This window comes from Glycine max, chromosome 2, assembly GCF_000004515.6.
Source record: "Glycine max cultivar Williams 82 chromosome 2, Glycine_max_v4.0, whole genome shotgun sequence".
NCBI classification, from domain to species: domain Eukaryota; kingdom Viridiplantae; phylum Streptophyta; class Magnoliopsida; order Fabales; family Fabaceae; genus Glycine; species Glycine max.
In genome coordinates, this window is record NC_016089.4 from 15,446,194 (window position 1) to 15,466,676 (window position 20,483).

General features: G+C 30.9%; 1 protein-coding gene and 1 long non-coding RNA gene across 4 annotated transcripts; one reads left to right on the top strand and one right to left on the bottom strand.

Annotated features, from left to right (window-relative positions):
* Positions 1–10,073: 10,073 nt before the first annotated feature.
* On the bottom strand, positions 10,074–11,934 carry LOC106796016 (uncharacterized). Its single transcript, XR_001384760.2, has 2 exons — positions 11,392–11,934; positions 10,074–10,571 (listed from the first exon to the last, which is right to left on the bottom strand). It is a non-coding gene; the product is annotated as an uncharacterized lncRNA (long non-coding RNA).
* A 2,193-nt stretch (positions 11,935–14,127) lies between these two features.
* Positions 14,128–19,279, top strand: LOC100788764 (type I inositol polyphosphate 5-phosphatase 4). Of its 3 annotated transcripts, none has more exons than XM_041006913.1 (12): positions 14,128–15,120; positions 15,227–15,314; positions 15,663–15,731; positions 15,856–15,943; positions 16,064–16,168; positions 16,267–16,885; positions 16,972–17,165; positions 17,301–17,409; positions 17,504–17,609; positions 17,837–18,145; positions 18,571–18,644; positions 18,744–18,824. In XM_041006913.1, exons 1-10 carry the CDS (start codon positions 15,091–15,093, stop codon positions 17,971–17,973), a joined length of 1,545 nt encoding a protein of 514 aa, XP_040862847.1. In that variant the 5' UTR covers positions 14,128–15,090; the 3' UTR covers positions 17,974–18,145; positions 18,571–18,644; positions 18,744–18,824. The 3 variants fall into 3 exon arrangements, with proteins under 3 accessions (XP_040862847.1, XP_040862842.1, XP_040862841.1); XM_041006908.1 differs by lacking the exon at positions 18,744–18,824 and adding an exon at positions 18,988–19,279 and having other exon boundaries at positions 14,177–15,120; positions 17,504–17,652; XM_041006907.1 differs by having other exon boundaries at positions 14,177–15,120; positions 17,504–17,652.
* Positions 19,280–20,483: the final 1,204 nt, after the last annotated feature.

Sequence of the window (20,483 nt, forward strand, 5' to 3'; positions counted from 1 at the left end):
AGGACTCTTCGGTACTGATTAATTCGTAAAACGGTAAAAGAATCAATTTGATTATTTTTTTAAATAAATATTTTTTTTTTACTTTTTAATACTAGTATTTTGTTTCGACTTTTTAAAATGATAATCTAAAATATAATTAAAACAAAATTATTTTTTTTCGTAATTTTTTAATACCATAATTTTGATGGTTGAAAACAAATATAAATTAGCTTATCCTTGATGGTTGAAAATAAATACTGAGGAAAACCGACACTCCATCTAATTGCTTTTCCATATTTTTTAAAATGAAAATAATAGAAATTAGGTAGTGATTTGTGAAGAAAGTTATAGAAATAAAATAATAACATAGTTATAGGAATAAAATAAGTATAAAAATGTGTATATCAAAATATCATATTTCCTTTATATATATATATAACGAGAGAAACAGAAATACCTTGTGTTTCTCTAAATTTCCAATAATAAATAAAAAAAATTAAAAAAGAAGTTAAATCCATTTAATAAAGATGTGATAGAATAAAATTAACAATACAGAAGTAATGGAAGGATACGAGAAGTTAGAAAAAAAAAATTTAAAATTTGAGAATAAAACTATTCAATCAAATGTGTATATCAAATGAAAATATTTTCTTTTTTATTATTAATATAGATATAGATTATTTTATTAATATGAAATACATGAAGGTAGTGAGTAATTTGTAAAGGTAGTTACAGAAATAAAATAATAACTTATAAATATAATTATACGAAATGAGTTTAAAATGTGTTACCAAAATATCATATTTCTTTTACCTATGACTAAGGGACAGAGACACTTGGTGTTTCTCTAACTTTTAATCAATAAAGAAAACAATTAAAAGAAACAAAAGTTAAATACACTTAATAAAAGAAGTGATTGAATAAAAAAAAAAATAACAAGATAGAAGTAGTAGGAAGTTATGCTAGATTAAAAGAAAAATTTGAAAATTTAACAAATGATTTAAAGGTAAAATTGTTCAATAAAATGTAGATCAAATGAGAATATTTCCTTTGTTATTAGGATAGATAAATTATAGATTATTATTATTATTATTATTATTTTAAAAAAATTAAAATATAATCATCAAATTTATATAAAAATCACTTTTTTTTAATACACATGACTTTTTAAGGTTGTGATAGATATATTAAAAAATATAATTAATTTATTAAATTTTAAAGAAAACATCAATTAATTTCTTAAAATATTCTTTATCTCTCTGATTAATGACTCATTTATTATTCTACATATACTATTCTCACTAGGTATTAATTAGGAATAATCTTAAAAAAATATTTAATATAATATTAATTTTGTAAAATAATTTATATTTTTTTAAAAAATTCTCTCTAAAATATTATATAATCTAGAAAAGAGAAAGTAACAAAGAAGCACAATACTATGGCAACAAGCACGGGTGGGTTAGTGGGTACGGATAGAACTCACCAGCTACCCGCTCCGCCAGATAATGTGCGCCACATGTCCACCCATTACCGAACAATCACCGGTTAAGTAGATCCACAAATATTTTAGATATCTGCAAGTATTCGTTAATATTTTAAAAAATAAAAAATACTTAAAAAATATTTTAAAAACACTTTCATTATAGTTTTTTATTCTAATATTTTATTTTTAAAAATTAATTTTAATGTTTACAACAAAAAAATACTCAAATATTCTGCAGAATTGAAAATATCTATGGATAATTCTTAAAATAAAAAATGAATAAATAAAAAAAATTATTTTGTGAGCTTCAAACAAATTTATCTAAAAATTAATCTCTAAATTATAAATTAAAATAAAACTACACGAAAATGTAAGTCCACATAAAATTATACTCTAAAATATAAGTACAAATTAAAAAAAAATATAAAAAATATTTAAGTATTTTAAATATTAACGAGTAATGTGTACATTTGAGTTTGGACACCATGATACATGTCCCTGTCCGTTAATAAACGAATAGTAAAAAATATTTGTACTCGTTATTCATAGGTACCTGCTAAAAACTCCATTTATTATTGGTTACAGATTTTATTCATAGATATTCATGAGTGTGAATTTTTTTGTCATTCCTATATAGAGTACAAGATAAAAATATTTGCGTTTAAGTTTGAAATAATGTTTTTTTATTCATGTTTTAAATAATTTTTAAGTAAAAAAATCATGTTGTCTCATGATAAAAATAAATTAATATTGGTTTAATTTAAATATAATATCAAATTCAATTCAATCTAATCAAATATAGTTTGAATTGAATTGCTTGATTCAATTCTATATTTTGATTTTTAAATATATAATTAGTATCAAATAAATCTATAATTATGCAATGATTATAATAAAGATAATTTAACTTTTAAATTTGTGGCCTAATTCATCGGAAATTATTAAATAATTTGAGACTATCACATAATTATGACCCGAACCAATTTTACATATACTTATATTTTTCTTTTATTTACGAAAACATTAATAACATTCAACCATGTGTTATGTAAAAATTACTCCTAACAATTTATCCTTATTCAAGGTGCTTGAACAACATCAAATATTTAGCAATGCAGTTGGTGTGTACTGTGTACATTTGCTTTTGATATCTCCTTACGGCCACTGTCCCTGTTATTTTTACCCAACTTATATAGTATATCATATGAAAAAGATCAGCACGTCTATTTTTGTGTAGGTCCTATACACGTTGGCTTCGTCTTCAACTCTACCACAAGACAAAGGCATTGATTTCCATGTTCTTTCAAAGAGCTCTTCTTTCAATGCATGTGGTAATTCAGCTAGTCCCTTTCTCCGCTTCCTTCATTTATATGCAACTGATTATGGAGGAAATCAAGAGAATCACTTCTCTTATAATTATCTAATAAGGAAAAAATAATTTTGTTCTAAAATAATTATTATTTTTATTTTTTAATTGAGCATTAATTATTTTTTCTATTTATATTTCTTATAATATTAATAATAAATAACAAAGTTTATAAATGAATTAATGATTATATAATTTTTTTTATAAATTTTTTTATTATCTATTTGTCTCTTTTTCATGATGTGTGAGAAATATTTACTTGTCCACTTCATTAGGATTTGTCTTTGAGTGATCTCCCATTCTCCATAGAGTCTAATCTATCTTTGTCACCTCTTTTACTCTCTCTTGAATCATATATAAACAAAAAAAAATAATGTTGTATGTTGAACTTAAATATAAGTAAATTTAGCTAATTTTGTTTTATTTAATGTTATTATTTCTAAAATACTTTTATTTAATTGTAATTGTATTTTTAATATTTCTTTTTTATTTATGATAACAAATTCCAACTAAAAATATTGTAGAAATAACATTATTTTTCGCTTGAGATCAATAAAATTAAATAATACCAACTAATTTTTTTAATTAGAGTGAAATTAATTATTTTTACAGGGATGGAGGGATTGCATGTTATGGTTTGCTCTTGTATATGAGTAGAGGGAGGGATTGCATGTTATGGTTTGCCTTTTGTCTTTTTAATGCTTATTAGAACACAATTAAAGGAAGCAAAAAGCTACTGGAAATACTTATGAATTTTCACTTTCTCCCTCACGGTTGCTTTTGATATTACTTCCTTGTTTCTGGTTTGTCAGTCTTCATCAATGTTTCTGGATGAAGACTCGTACGGTACATGCCTATATGGCCCTATGGTCCCAAAGTTTGTTCATATGAAGGCCTAGATTTGAAGAAGTAAAATAGAATCTTCAGGTTGGTAAGATTGACATTCACAAAACAATTAAGTGGGATTCTAGATATTAGTTACTAAAATTATCAGGAAGCTGTAAATTTTTAGGCTAGAGATGAAAAAGAATAAATTAAGGTTTTAATGTTTAGGACTTAGAGGCATGGGTATAGGTTAAAGCTAAGAGAATGCTGAAGCCAGAGAGCACTTCTATTCTATGGATGTGAACAGAAATACCTGAGAAGATTTACTTCAACTGTTCTTGGGTCAAACTGAGAGAAGGGGAAAGGATAGAATGTAGGAGAAAACTTGCCTGCAACTTTCAAACACTGGAAATTCTCATTATTTCAATTTGAATTCTTATATGGTTGTATAGCCCGTCTCAATCTTGGATAGTAGGAGGGTTATGTAAGGCAAATGACAACTATGTAAAATTTTGTTGAATCTTTCGCAATATTAATCAATTGATATATGGGAAAAATGAACTCTATAAAATTGCCTTTGGTTTCTAAAGAGTCCAAAGAAGATAAGACAGTGAAACTTACCCTACATGCTCATACCATACCAGTTGAATCAAGCTGTCTAAGAGTATGATGAGCTACCAAAGACTATTATTATTCTATTGTGATATGCTTCCTACTTGATCAGACAAAAGTAATGAACAAGTGATCATTTGCTCGCATAGTACAATACCATAATCTCCCTCTACAGATGGATTGGATACTTGCTGCATACCACCGTCTTAAAGCAGTGGCCATCCACATTGAACAAGCTAGCTCAAAATATGAACCTGCCTCTACTTTGAAATTAAATGTTTAGGTGAGTGTTTACTAAGTTGATTTTGAAGTGAAGTGCTTTATATTTGGATGATTATGTTCTAAAAGCAAATTATTAGTGAAATTCAATCTAAATTTTTTATTTGATGCAAAAACTACTTAAAATTGCTTTAATTCAAAATAGTTGGACTTAGAATCAATTCCTCAATGTGGGACCAAACATGAAAACATTTACTTATAGTCTCGTTAACTGATATTTTAACACTATTTGGATGATTCAACTGAAATTCAAACTTATTTTTTCAATATATGGTACTATGTTGTTATATTTCCCATTTTCCCAACTTGTCGCAGTGTGACAAAGAGGACCATGGTTGGATGATTCTTACATGATTTTGTTTTCCTTACTGTAGTGAGAAGAGATATGTTGTAGTTAGTAGACAATGAATGTAATTTTTTTCTGAACATAATATCCTAAATGTTTAAGTTACACTTTCCATTTACACATAATATCCTGTGTTTTAGGCCAGGAAGGTGGGTTTCTATCATCCAGCCACATTGTATGCTCTAGGGAATTCATCTTGTTCTGCTTTGTAAAATTTAATCGGTTGCTTATAAGTACACCTTCCATTATATTCAGAGCCAGAGGAATTTTCTATCTTAAGTTTGTATTAAGAACGATTTACATAGAAGATTGTACTTTTGAGTCTTTCTATGCTTTATGAATATCCTTGGCCAGCCATCCAAGCATACTATATTTCTGATGATTATGATATTGCATTTTACATTCATAACATCTAGTTCATTTCTTCTTTCACTCACTTCAGACAATTTTTATTTGACAAATCAAACTGCTTTAGCCTTCCTTTTTGTACTAGTACCTAGTATTGATTTCTGATCGCATGTTTCTTTGGGACAATCGTGTTCCTTGTGCCAGTTATTTCTCACTGATTTTCGTCCCTCCAGTTTTTGTTCTTACAAGTCACACCCATGTGACTGCATGTGGATAATATTTCTAGAGAATGAAATTGGTCCTGCAATAAAAATACGTGATATTTGTCCCTCAACTAATGTTTGGTTAGCAATACTTTTGACAGGACCTGTTATACTCTAGCTCAAGCTCAAATACGTTCATTTACTCTTCATTTTGTAAGATTGTGAGGTTTCTTGAGTCCAGCCAAACATGACTGAGTATTGTTTTTACAAGTGTTAGTTATTGGCTGCTCTTTATTCTTATGATATTTTGTGCTGATGTTCATCAATACATGCATGCTGCAATTTATAGTATAGATGAATACGAAATATTATTTCTTCCCTCTGATGTAGAGAAGTGAACTAATGCATCTATGCATTGATGTTCCTACATATTGTTAGTTGGTATTTCCTATAATTTTGGTGGCTGTAAGTCGTTATTAAGATTATTCACAAAATTTCTTGAAATGTCCTGCAGCAGTTATGTTGTCCATCGTCCATGAAAGAGATGTGTAATTCAAAATAACATGTTGGTACATAATGCCTTTAATAACCAATCTGCCTCATAACTTTGATTGAGACAAGCAATATGTTGAGTTGTGGAAAAATTCTTGTCAATTCTGGACCAGTCATTATTGCGGTTATTTTCACATATTTAAGTTAGGAGTTCCACCGTATCAAATTGCTACCAAAATAAATTCTTAGTGAACAAATTGAATGTGTGTACTGTAATATCTCGAAAATGTAAAGATAGAATACCAATGAGTATTGTTGGGTCCAAAAACAGTGACAGCGGGGGTGGAAAGAGAAGGACACCCTGAAGCTGATTTTTTTCAAATTGAGTCTTTGTGAGGAACGAAAATTCTAATAACTCAATATCTTCAAGAGCATGACTTGTATGCAATAGAAACTGCTAGCTTTAATTTTTTTTTTTTTAATTTATGTTGTTGACCGGAGAATGTTGCCAGATACCAAATTCTTATGTTCTGTATGGACAATTTGAGTGGCCGAGACAGATATTAAAAGCACGAAAGTAACTAAAAAGGAACTAAAAACAATACAAAGAATGTTGTAACGATTTAAATATAAATATTGATACTATTTAGATAACCATCAGTTTGAGAGAACAGTATGTTCCTGAGTAAAAAGTGTGCTTTCTTGTGTATATTGAGTGCCAGGATGAAGCCGAACAAAGACAAATGCACCTAGTTGTGACACTTCAACTTAACTTCTAAGCAATCTAAATTTAAAGATTTTTACAATTAGAAATTAACTAACTAACTAGAAGACTTACCACTGTGCAAAGGTACGAGAGAGAATCATATACACAATCTTACGTTTACCAGATTTAAATTTATAATCAATCGGTCACTAAGATACAACTTTTATTATTGTGTCAAGAATCATCTCAACAATATTATCACATATGACAACCTATGATTAGATGATCCTGTAAAAGAATCTTTTTATTTTAAGTGTATTTAAATTAAACTCATTTTTTATGGGGAATGGGAGGATTGAAGTACTTTTAGCTAGAGTTTCACTTGCCAAATCAGGCCGTAATTGACAAAAATCCCATACATGCCAGTTGTAGTCCCTGATTTCAGCAGATAATTTATACCTTAATTCTTGAAGGGTGGAGCCAGTTTTGTGAAATGTTAAGATATATGGGAAAACAATCATGTGATATAAACAATTGCCAGATTTTGCCTTTAAGAAGGGGCTGCTTCCGTTGTGGGTTTGAAGTGGCAAGAGGGTACAAAAGTTGAAATGGCCCATTGGCCTAATTAATGTTTAAAAAAAAAACGATGATAAATAAAAGCTCTGAAAATGATATATGAGAGACAGTGACAAGATCTTTTGCCTGGTTGCTAGTTGAATGAAATGAGTGAAGGGACTCAACTCTCAACCATAGCTATAGAGAAGTTTGCGTGAAAATCTTCTCATTTTTTTCTACCCCAACGTGAAAAGTTTCACATCAATATCAACCTATCCCTTTTGTTCTCCCACCAATAAATAGAGTCAAGTCAACTAAATTATTTGTTCCTTTCTGGACAATGTTTTCACACAAAACCGTAAGAAATTTCTGTAACTTGTGTAGGTAACAACCCCAATGATCCATCTGTTCTTAATTTTAGCTTAAAAAAGCAAATGATCATTTCATTGCTCCTATCCTGTACTGGTTTTCTTCTTGGCTTGCTTCACTGCTGCTATGTTTTGTCACTTGGATGGATGTTGGCCTCATGTCATATCCTTTCATTTTCAACATTTTCTTTCTGCTTCCAACACCATCAACTATCCTCTTTTTCCTCCGACAACAAATTTAAAATAGTGATTAAAAAAGTGAGTGTTTATTGGTGGTTGCGGATTTAGAAATTTCTTTTACTGGAAGCAAAAACAAATTCAAACTTTTAGATTATACATAATCATGATAAATAAATTCAAAACACCTATATTTTTAGAGATTATAATTATTCTTTATACATTTTCATATTTTTAAAATGTTGTATGATTTTTCATTATAACTACTATAAAAAAATTAGAAAGATACAATAATAAAATTAACATTCTCTCTCTTATCTCTTCTAATTTTTTATGATTATGAGAACAATATTAACTTTTTTTATGGGGGAAAAAATAAAAATTATTAAATATATTCATGTAAAAACAAAAATCTTGTATTCCCTTGAATGTAGATTCAGTTGCCTGTGTTTATTAATCATAATTTTCGGAAAAAATACTAACAACGGCCTTATAGACACTGATTAAAAATTAAAAGTAAAATATTTTTATTGAAAAATGTAACATTATAATTACCAATAAAACTTTAGCATAATTTTGATGAAATTTTTTATTTATTGATTTATTAACCAATCTTTTTGAATTAAAAATAGTACTAGCAAGGAGTTTGAAAAAGAAAAAACAAAGGTCCCACGTAAGATATGAATTAAGACTTAAGGCTTGGTTTTCTCTAGGTTTGTTCTCCACGGCATGCATGTATTACGTTCCCAAAAATTGACAAATGATGAGTGGGATCCTATGTGTGCTAAAATACAGTGTCCTATGATATGATTATAACTGAACATTTGTTGTCCTCTTTCTATTATTAACATATATCGACGAGGCTTGAGACACAAGGGAATTGTTTTGTGGTCGTTCAAGGGATGCCCTCCATGATTGACCATATTGTCCAATAAAAGAAAAAGTATGAGGGGGTGATGGCTTCTAAAACTTATATTGTACTTTCTTCTTTGTTTTCAAATAAATAAATATGCATTTAATTATCCTATGAATCCAAATCTTATGAGTAATTATTATTTGTATTCGTATTTTGAAGTGTAGAGAACTACGTATATAGATAAGTGCTGTTTGGAAATTTAAAGCCTGGATGTCTACATCAGTAAGTACACATGTACGATGGGCACAGAGGCGTATCATTCATTTGCCAGATTATGAAGAAAATGACAAGGGGATAAAAATTCCCATTTAAAATATTTCAACCAAATAAGAGAAAGAAAAACTAAAAAAACTAAAAACAAATGGCCAATGGACACCTTCAAATCAAACGGTTAGGAAGACAGTGTGGGAGATAAGGGAATGGTGGCTTAATAAGGGATGTTTCAAATCTGAAAAAGCAAAAGAAACAGAAAGAAACCCCATATTACACCCTAGAGTAGAAGATACTTTGGCCAAAGTACAATTAAAGATGCAATGCATCCTTTGACTGCCTCGTTAACCTATCTACCATTTTCTTGTCTAACTCGAGATAAAATTTGATGGAAAACACCCAAAAAGGTCACCGAGTTTCTGACTAGCTAATGACAATTTTATGAAATTCATGTTGAGTTCTTATTTTTACATTCATTTTATAGAGACAAAAGGATGATGTTGATAATTATTGTCTCACATTGCTATTTGTGGCACGCGTTAATGATCTGAAAGAATTAAACTTTTTTTCTTAATAAAATGTAAAAGTTGTTCAATAATTAAAAAGAAAATGTGACACTTATGAGAATGTAATGTCTCATAGAAGGAATGTCTGACAAACTAATACTAGTATACTATGAAAATATATAAATGATTTGGTGTTGATTCATTTTACCTAATTTTTATTTTAATGGATAACTTAATAGCTGTGTTGTGAGAACCACATGGCAATACATGCGGTTTGAGGACAGTCTAAATTGGTTGGAACATGTCTTTAAAAAACACTTAACTGGTTAAATTGGTTGGAACATTTATTTGTACAGCTATTACTATTGATTTGAAAATGGGTTCTTTCAACATTAGTTATAAACATTTATGGATGATTAAAAAAGAAGAATTAAATATTAAAGGATAAGATTTATTGACACCAAGTGCATGCAAGTCAAAACAAAAAAGGCGTACACCAAATTAAAATCGTTAATATAGGCTTATCCTATAGTTTATATATATATATATATATATATATATATATATATATAATATTTTAAAATACTCATAAAATACATGAAAATATTTTTATTTAATATAATTAATTATATATGTTAAATTTTATTTATTTTTTAGCCCCTTTTATGTTTTCTGCATCGTCCTTGTCTAGATTGTTGCGATGGAAATGGAATCTCTCATAAAGCCCATCAATAGTCTAATTAAGAAAATTGAATAAAAGGGAGAAGGAAAAAGACCTAATTAGGAATCGTACAGTTTCTCAAAAAAAGAGAGAGAGAGAGAGAGAGAGAAGGAATCGTACAGATTTCATGGTTGAATCCAAGTATAGTCTCCCTGATGGATGGCAGATTCCATTTTTCTTTTTTACAATATTATCAACTCTTAAGGCAGCGACAAACTTTCACGGTTCATTTTAGAATATCCAAATTGATGTGTAAATGAGACCCCGTTTAGATTGGCATCTAGGAATGAGACCCCATTTGTCTTTAATTTTGATCTGCTGTTGGACTCTCTTGTGAGTGTATGAAGAGGGGGAAAACCAAATCATAGAAATCTTGCACCTTTCATATTCAATTTGTCGTTTTTGGTCAACAAGTGCAAATTATTAAGAGCTTTAAACCCAAATGAAACGTTTTCCCCTGCCTTGGAACATAGCATCTGGCGAATGATTCTTAATTAAACAACTGAATTAAGCAAACTCAAAATTGAGGGATTTGTATCACAGACTATTAATATATATTTTCTGGTTTGCTTTAAAAAAAATATATATATTTTCTGTTATGATAATTTAACAAGAGATAATATTGCTTGAGATAGATAGAAATTCATTTCAAAGACAAAAATTTTCTTCTAAATATTTAATAAAACTGTATGGGCAATACTTAAATTTGATAAATTTGATGCTACTAACTAAATTGTAGCAATCTCATTTCAATTCATTTAGGTTTGACTATTAATATTTGACACTATGAACACTCATCTAAATTTCCACGTTGCTTCTCATTCTCCCCTCTATTTTGTTCCCTATGCAGACCACTAAAACACAATACTATGGTTGGCTTGTTTTGCGACAGCCACTGGACAAGTCTTGATAACCTATGAATAATTGGAGGGCTAAGATTTAGGTTTATACGACAAATAGTGGAAGATTGACCTAAAATTTGCTGAGCTTTTTTTGCCGTAACCTCTGTTAGTTTAATAATTTGTTCCTTCCTACTTCTTGAAATATTAGTTTAACTAACAAAGATTATTATAATGACATTTTTTAGTAGATGAGGTACTCGTATAAAAAGGTAAGTTCTTGATCAAACTCATGAAATGTACGTAAATTGTGTAAACTAAACCATTGGAGCAGGCCAAGTAGTGGGGGTTTGAATATTTATGCATGAAATCCGAAGTTTGAAGTTTGAGATATTTAATATAAAACCTATAGAGAAATATTTGATCACTCCTTAGAATACCAAATCCGATAAGTTACCTGTTACCCCAGCAATTTGAACATAGTTGATTGCTAAAAGCATAGACCATTGAAAAATGAGAATCTTAAGCTGAAGAATTGGAGACACGATCTCCCATATGTGCCATTTTACTAAGATTAGACCATGAAGATAGCACTTAAGTTAAGTGCTTAATTCATTAAAGTATAGCTTCATTTCACAATACCCAATGAGATCGCGTGGGCTAAGAAGGGAGATGAAATAGGTTTAGGAACACCCCTAGTGGTCTAACGAGATCCTATATTTATGCGAAAGCGTCACACAAAGCAAACTTATAATACATTTCATAAACGCAATCCATGTGCAAATGAAAAGTACTCCTTGTTTTGGTAAAGATTTCTTTTTGTAAAGGCATGTTTGGTTTAAAACTTCATTTTGGTCCTCAGCCATTTGTTTAGTCGTGATCTATGTACCCTGAAGGCCTGAACACCGTAAGCATACGCAAGAGACAAGCAACGCTTTGATACTTTTGCCTCAATGTGGTTTGAGGGGACAAATTTATGTATCATACCGTTAATAAGTGTTTAAAGGATATTAATATATTTTATTAAATATTAAAACATTTAATAATTTATTTGTACTTTCTTAATTAATGTGCTTGCAGCATATACATTTGTCATAATTTATTATAGTTTGATAATATTTATTTATTTTATTTGTACAGTATAAGTAATTTTATTATATATTTATTCAAATGAAACTTGTTCACAAAATTATTAAATAAATATGTTTTAAAACATATTCTTTCTAAAAATATTTTTCTCTAACTATTAAATAACGCACCAAAATTGGCAAAACTCAAAATTCAGTAGCACACTGGAATTTATTATCCACTAGGATCGACTTACTAGAGGATTTTAAATAGTATAATAAGAACTTAAATTAATTTAATCCTTATTGTCGTCATTGTAAAAAAAATATTATTATTGTTAACATATCGCATGTAATCTAAAAACATATTCAAAGTAATATTGAAAGACTTAACAATTTTCTCCATTAACTAGTAATTGAAATTGAGTCAAATCTAACTTCATTTCAAATAGTTCTACTAAAAAGCAATTGCAACTAGATTATATATATGTTAATGTCTAAATTATTTGTTGGATCTCTTTTCATATAACAGTATTGTTTCTCTCTAGTGATGTAGGCCGTAAAGGTAAAAGTAAATATAAGCAAAAAGTCCTCTCTCCTGTGAAGTAAAGTGGTAGAACAAAAAAATATTTTCAATATTATTATATATGACACGAAAGACATGTTGAAGTTGCCAATAAAGACTTACTTAAAATCACAAACAATTTTATCCATTTAGAATTATTCAACCAATTAATTAACTCCTAAACATCATGAAATTTCCTTAAGGAGAATTATTCATCAAAAGAGATTTTAGTAACATCATGGGAATGAAACCCATATTCATAGCAAGAATAAAAATTAACTCTGAATCCTACTATATCACCTGTGTCAACGTAAAAAAAAAAAAAACCCTAAAATTCGGAAGTTATGACTCTCGCATTTATAGAGCTATGATGTGAATTAATGAACTACAATTAAGTTATGCAAATTGATCTCCATGAACCTCTTTAATTGTGCCTGAAATGCAGACAAGAGAGCTAACATATTCTAGAATTTTGACATGATCAATGTAAAGGGAAGCAGGCGTTTGATTTTGGAAGTGTTCAAATCACAAACTAAGTGAACAGATTGGCTCATACGCTGAGATGAGAGTGAGCCCTTGAACCAATCTAGAATAGTTTCAAAAATAAAATAAAAAAATCTTGTAATAAATTTATCAAAGACATTGATTTGTATGTTGTACAACATCAAAAACCAAACTGCAAATTGGGACCTTGTAATCAGGAGTACTTCTCCTGTTTTCTTTCAATCACCAAACATTCCATCCAAGATTCCAACCTTGCAAGAATACGAAGGCTTATAATATATTTTAGGTAGAGAGAAACAATAGTAGTATTTTATTAAATAATAAATTTAAGTTTAAGAAAATGAAATTCACATAAAATTTATTTAATAATAAAAAGATATACTGTAGTATCAAATAGCATATCAATGACATTATCTATTATTTTATCCAAAGAGGTAGAGTAAGCCTTTCTTTTTCATATTGGGTGACCAGCTAAATCACACTCCTAGTAGGCTTTTTTAAGCTTAAAAAATTATAAACAACGTTAAGATTTCATATGCACGTAAAAACATGTATTATTGAAAAGATTTCAATCTTAAAATTTTAGATTAACTTATAGTGTCAATTTCACTTATATAATTTGTTTATGATTCATTAGTTAAATATCTTTAACATTTATTACTCTTATTTATAAGAAATTTGATTTCAGAGTTAATAATTTGACTAGTGATTGGCTCAAATGAGTAAAATAAAGACAGGAAATCTATAAATATTAAGATCTCTTGTATTGAAAATTTACCTGACAAGTGAGTTTGTCCATGAAAGCCCTATAACATGTCTTACATGTGTTGGAGCAATATAAGATATTGGAGCATTTTGGTGGCCATGATTAGGCTGACCTAGACAACCACTCTAAGGGTCAACAATATATTTGTCAAAATAGGAAAATTAAATCCAAAAGGATCTAACTTTCAAGTTCGACAATGACTAAGTATGCATAGACACAGTCACAGTCAAAAGGAATATTTGTGCAATGCAAATGATTCCAACAAACAATAAACAAAACAAGAGAAATTTAACAGAAAACAAAGCACCCCTCAACATATCCCCTCTTTAACTTTTCCCCCTTTAACCGCTTTTCTCTACTGGAAGACCAAATGTGAGGAAGTGATGTGATACTATTACTAGTAACACTGCCGGTGCTTGGCATAATAAGATCAAACCTAACTCTTTATTCACCCTGCATAGGGCTTTAAGTTAGTAGAGTGAAAATGCACATTTTTAGTTTATTTTAGATAGAGAATGTGTGTGTGTCCAATATAACCATTGCTTCTCTCTAGTGTCTCCAAGTTCCTAAGCTTGGGTTGGCCTTGGATTTGGGGTAAAAGGCCTTGAGAGAGAGCGAAGCTTGCTTCACTTTATTCCCCCTTCAAATTCGATACTTTGCTCTGTACCCATAACGAGGTTTGGTTTGGTTTTGCAAGAGAGAACCTCTCTCTTTCTCTCTCATTCCTCTCTCTTTCTTTCAAACCAGCACATTGTGTTCTCTCTCTCTCTCTCTCTCTCTCTCTCTTTTTTTCTTTTTCTCTTGTGCTTCATAATCTCTTATAGTTCTTACAACGTATCAGGTGGTTGTCCCATCTGCGCTTTCTTTCTTTCCTTGGGTTTTCATCCTCTCCAAAACACGACCATGTGAGAGAGTGTTTTTTGATTTGTACCTCATTGCCTAAAATGGTGACAAACTGGGATTTCCTCTGTTCCCTCAACGTTACCTAAGAAACAGAGGAGTGCCCTGTGCCCCCGCTCACACACACACACTTTGTTGTGCTTTGAACTTTGATCAATCAACACGTTGTGTCTTTTTCTTCCCTTATAATAAACAGAACCAAAAATTAAACTGAAACCCATGTTCTTAGGGTCCTGAGCCTTTTCATCTTGGTTTATTATTATATTATACTTGAGCTTCTCTTCAACAAGGAAAGGCTATTATTGGATTGCTTTCTGTTGTTAACTCAGAAGGCTTTATGAAGTTGTCCCAACAATGAGAGATGAGAACTCGAAGAAAAGCAAGGTTTGAAAGAATGTTGCCACCTAGCTCTACTTCAGATTCATTTGCATCTGTGTTCTGCTTCTGCCATTGCTTACTCTGTCTCTGTTGTTGTTCTTTCTCTCTGAAGCTTTCATGGCCCAAAACGTTGGTCATGAAGTGGTTCAATATTAAGAGCAAAAATGAGGACTTTCAGGCAGATGATGTCCTCTACGCAGGTGATTGGTCAATTTTCTCATGATTTTAATGTAATTAAGTATGAGGATTGGTTTTGTTTGAATGAGATTTCTCTTGCCTCATAAATTTTCTGTGTTCTGAATAATAAACAAACTTCCATTCTTCTTCTGGAACTTGTGTTGTCTTCGTGTAACAGTTTCTGTTTGAACGAGTCTGCAACTCAAAACCAAAGATCTGAACTCTTCAGCTCGTTTTCCTACTTCCCTGGTTTCCACCTTTTGTTATAATTTTTTTTTCTGGTTTTTGTGTGTTTGATTCATTCTGTGGTTTGATAAAATTAACAGTGCAAAGAGTGTGACTTTATTAACTCTATGGTTTTTCTTTTTCAGGTGTCAATGAAGAGTGGAGGAACAACTGTTCACAGAGGGATGAAGACGCTATCAAGAGAACCAAAACAGGTTCAGTACCCATACCATTCCTAAACCCCACCAACAATTTCAGAAATCTTCTTTTTACTTTTTTTCCACCTTGTTTTCATCTCCTACCATGTCTCTGGGAGAGATAATTTATACTTTAATGCAGAGAGAGCAAAGAAGAGACACTCAGATAGAATGCGGCGAGGTAAAATTGACCGTGATGCAGCTCAGGTTACAGATGTGCATAACTATAGGTATGCTTCATGTTACTGTACATTGTTGTGCTTAATTATTGGTGCCCCGTGTCCATATTATTTTAGTCACATTCAGAATAATTGTTATTCTATTGAGTTATTCTTTTCTCCTGCATACAGAATCTTTGCTGCCACTTGGAATGTAGCTGGAAAATCTCCTCCAAGTTATTTGAGTCTGGAAGATTGGCTTCACTCTTCTGCTCCTGCTGATATCTATGTTCTTGGGTAAATTTCTCAACTGTTTTTTGTTTTTTTATAGTGTATTCTCTCCTTTCACCATGTACAGTTCAAGTCTGAACTAGTTTGACTTTTCTTGCACTCAGGTTTCAAGAAATTGTACCTCTCAATGCGGGTAATATTTTGGGCACAGAAGACAATGGCCCTGCCAGAAAGTGGCTAGCTCTTATTAGGAAGACCCTGAATAGTCTTCCTGGAACAAGCGGGGAATGCCACACTACTTCACCGCTTCCTGACCCTATTGTAGAGTTAGATGCTGATTTTGAGGGATCAATGAGGCAGAAGACGACCTCTTTCTTACATCGCCGATCGTTCCAATCCTTGAGTCATAGTATGAGAATGGACAATGAGATGTCACTACCCCAAGCATGCCTTGATCGTCGTCTCAGTGTCTGTGATAGAATGATGTTTGGTCACAGGACAAGTGATTATGACCCCAGTTATAGATGGGCTTCCTCGGACGATGAAAACGGCCCTAGCGACTCCCCAGTCGTAACACATTATTCACCAATGACATATAGATGTTGTTTCTCTATGGAGGATAGAGATAGACAGACAGGGAAGTCAAGATACTGTTTGGTTGCTAGTAAGCAAATGGTTGGGATATTTCTAACAGTTTGGGTGAAAAGTGATATAAGAGATGATGTTCTCAATATGAAAGTGTCTTGTGTTGGCAGAGGATTAATGGGATATCTTGGAAACAAGGTAAGTTTGAATTTGATATGTTTTCTTTATGAGAAGAGTTTATTGTGAACCTGAAGACTGCATTCTCATTCTCTAGAGTTTTCCAGGGTTCAATATCAATTAGCATGTCTTTGCACCAAACAAGCTTTTGCTTCATCTGTAGTCATTTGACTTCTGGACAAAAGGAAGGTGATGAGCTAAGGAGAAATTCAGATGTAATGGAGATTCTCAGAAAGACAAGGTTTCCCCGGGTTCAAGGCATGGGTGATGAGAGTTCTCCTCAGACAATTCTGGATCATGAGTAAGCCCTTCATCTCTTTTCCTTGAATCTTTGCTATGCATCTGATGCTTAGAGATCGTGAAACTAAATAAAAGGCTGCCCCTAGTCTTAACTTTTACCCTGGCAATACCTAAACTTGTGGTTTAATTGGTGTAGTCGAATAATTTGGCTGGGGGATTTAAATTATCGGATAGCCCTTTCTTACCGTGCAGCAAAGGCTCTTGTTGAGATGCATAATTGGAAGGTTCTGTTGGAGAATGACCAGGCATGATACTTTCCTTACAACTTGTTAGAGTGTAGCTTCTTTTCTTAAATTATATATAATATCATCCTAACCATTTGATAGCTTCTTCTTTCAGCTACATATAGAGCGGAGACAAGGTCGGGTCTTTGAAGGATGGAATGAAGGGAAAATATATTTCCCTCCCACATACAAGTATTCAAACAATTCAGATAGATATGCAGGTGATGAGAGACAGTCAAAACAAAAGAGAAGAACTCCAGCATGGTATTCTTATTTTATGCTAATAATCACATGTGTCAATGAATACATATAGTGGCAAATGTAAATGGAAAAGAGAGGAGACAAATGACTAATGCCGTTATCAAAAGAAATGTCCTGCACTCCTGCATTATTTGGAAATACCATGTCATTGTTTATGTGAATCTAATCCAAATCTTTGTTCATGAAGGTGTGATCGTATCTTGTGGTATGGAAGAGGCCTCCGCCAATTATCGTATGTTCGTGGGGAGTCAAGATTCTCGGATCATAGACCAGTTTATAGCATGTTTCTGGCAGAAGTTGAGTCTATTAGCCGTAACCGAATAAAGAAATGCTCTAGTTGCTCCAGTTCAAGGATTGAAGTAGAAGAGTTGTTGCCTCATTCACACGGTTACAGTTACACTGATCTGAGTTTCTTCTGATGAATGCTATGATACATATTCCGTCTGATCAACCTGACTAATTGAGGAAACTGAAGTAGCAAAGTATACCATACAAGGTAATTTCTGTCTTGCTTGAATGTCATTCAGATTTTACAAAAGAATCAAACTCTACTTTGCCACTAAGTATGCTATGCTTCCTACAATTTAAAAATTCAGTGAAGACATGCTACAATTTCTCCACATACTCCTCTTTAAATACAAAAACATTTTCCTAGAAGCATGTTTTATGTAATTGATATTACTGGCTAAAGCATTGGGGATCCATTTCATGGAAAAAGCACTTAGATTGTCTGTTCTTGGCTACATTCATTCCAAATTTTTTGGCACTCAGTTTGCATAAGTTCATGGAATATTTGGTTTCATAGAATTCTTGACAGCAATGCATTTGACCGTGCCTTTCTTCCTAATAAAGTTTTTGGTTGAGATCTCTTGAATGCCTTATTCTTATCCTTGGCTTGGTCCCCCACTATTGTTATTGTAGGTGGGCAATGCTCTGGGGAATTCTAGCCCCAATGGTGATGTAAACATTCTGTTACCCTCACAGTCCCAATTAAGGTTGTTCTTTTCCCTTCTCTACTTATCTCAGCTTCTCTGTAATTATTTTTATTTTATTTTATTTTTCCCTAAACCTACCCCATACCTCATCTGTTGCAGCTGCAGAGTTTGATTTTGCCTACAACCACAGAAACTGAATAATCTTTTTGGCAGACTAATTAATCACTCTCTGGTTCAAATGTAAATACCATCTCAATTCTGATTTTCAAATGACGAAAAGTAATTTTTATTTATAGTTTACTCGTGTTCCAACTCAGCTAGGCTGGGAATAACTAAAAGTGAATGTGTCACAACGTAGAAATAAGCCATGTAATTTTCTTATTCATTCTCTGGTGTGTTGCAGAAAACATAAAAAGAATTACCGCTGTGAAGGAGGGTACTCATTGCTTGTGTTAGAAAAAGATATGTGCAAGTTCTGACGTATATGAAGCTTCTTTTCTCGTGGCAGCTAATGATTTCACCGAGGACCATTAAAGCTAATGAGTAAATTTTTATTATGGCTTTGTTTTCAACATGTTGTAGTGTTTTCTTTTTCTGATTATTAAGATCAAAGTTGCAACCAAAAGGAAAGAAGGAAATGCGCACAACATACATTGCTTTATTGGCTTTTTATCAGAAAGTCATTATTTTTGTAACCAATTCCAAATTATGACCCTTTTATTTTTTTTTTTTACTTTCATTCCGATTTGGGAATGATTCTTTGGGCAACATCAACACCTTTTTCGTCAATGTTTACTGTATAATAATGAATCGGTGAATTTGGCCCATGCTTAATCAGGATCGGCTTAAGTTCCAAGCAAGAGTTTTAGGTCCCAAAAAAAAGGTTCCAAATTTTTTTTTAGTACTAATATACCTAAAAAAATAATTATTGTAAAATTATATTTGAAAATAAATTTTAATTAAAATATTATAAGTAACTATTAATTTTTTTATTGATACCATAAATAACAATTAATGAATAATAATTCTTTATTAGTATCATAGTTTTGTTTAAAAAAAAAATTTAATAGTTAATAACTAAAGAAATTCAAAAGATTTAATAGCTAATAGTTAACAATAATAATTTTAATAAATTATTTTATATATAAATAAAAAATCTCATTTTTAAATTTATTTTAGGTCTCTCAAATTTTAAGACATCTCTCCCTATGCTTAATAAATCTTGTCATCGCACTCCTTTTTGACATTGCCATGTTGTAGAATATTTCATGTGAGTATTTTGAAAAGTAGTTCTAATAAAGAGTGACATAAACTGTTATAGCGATTCAATAGAAAGAAAAGGACGTGCCAAAGTGCTTTGCTCATCCACCTATGTTGATCCTTTCAGATAATTTATTTTCGGGCCTATAATAATGGTTCTCATTTAAGTTTGTCAAATCTGTATGCACCATCAAGGATGCAACTTCTCCATTAATTAGAGGAACCCATCCATATCAAAATAAACTGTTAATTTATATTTTTATTTGTTTATTTTAAAATTAAAAATGTTAGTTACTTTATTAATTATGTTTTTATACTGTATTTTATCAAGAAATACATTAGAATAAGTAAAATCAAAGAGTAACTAACTAATGTGAGTTAATTCACAAGAAAAAAAAAACTAATACTAGTACTATATTTTAAAAATACTTGTACATAATTAATAGTACTGTAGTATATTCTTATAAAGTTTTTTTTTTTTTTTTATTATCAAACATCTGATATGACAAAGATAGATCGGGCAATTATATCAAATGCAGTCCAGATAGGGACTGCAAAGATACTGTGGTTATCATGGTTCTAACTTTCACTTTTTTACTACAACCTAAATGGAACAGAAAAACCAAAAAACAATGGAAG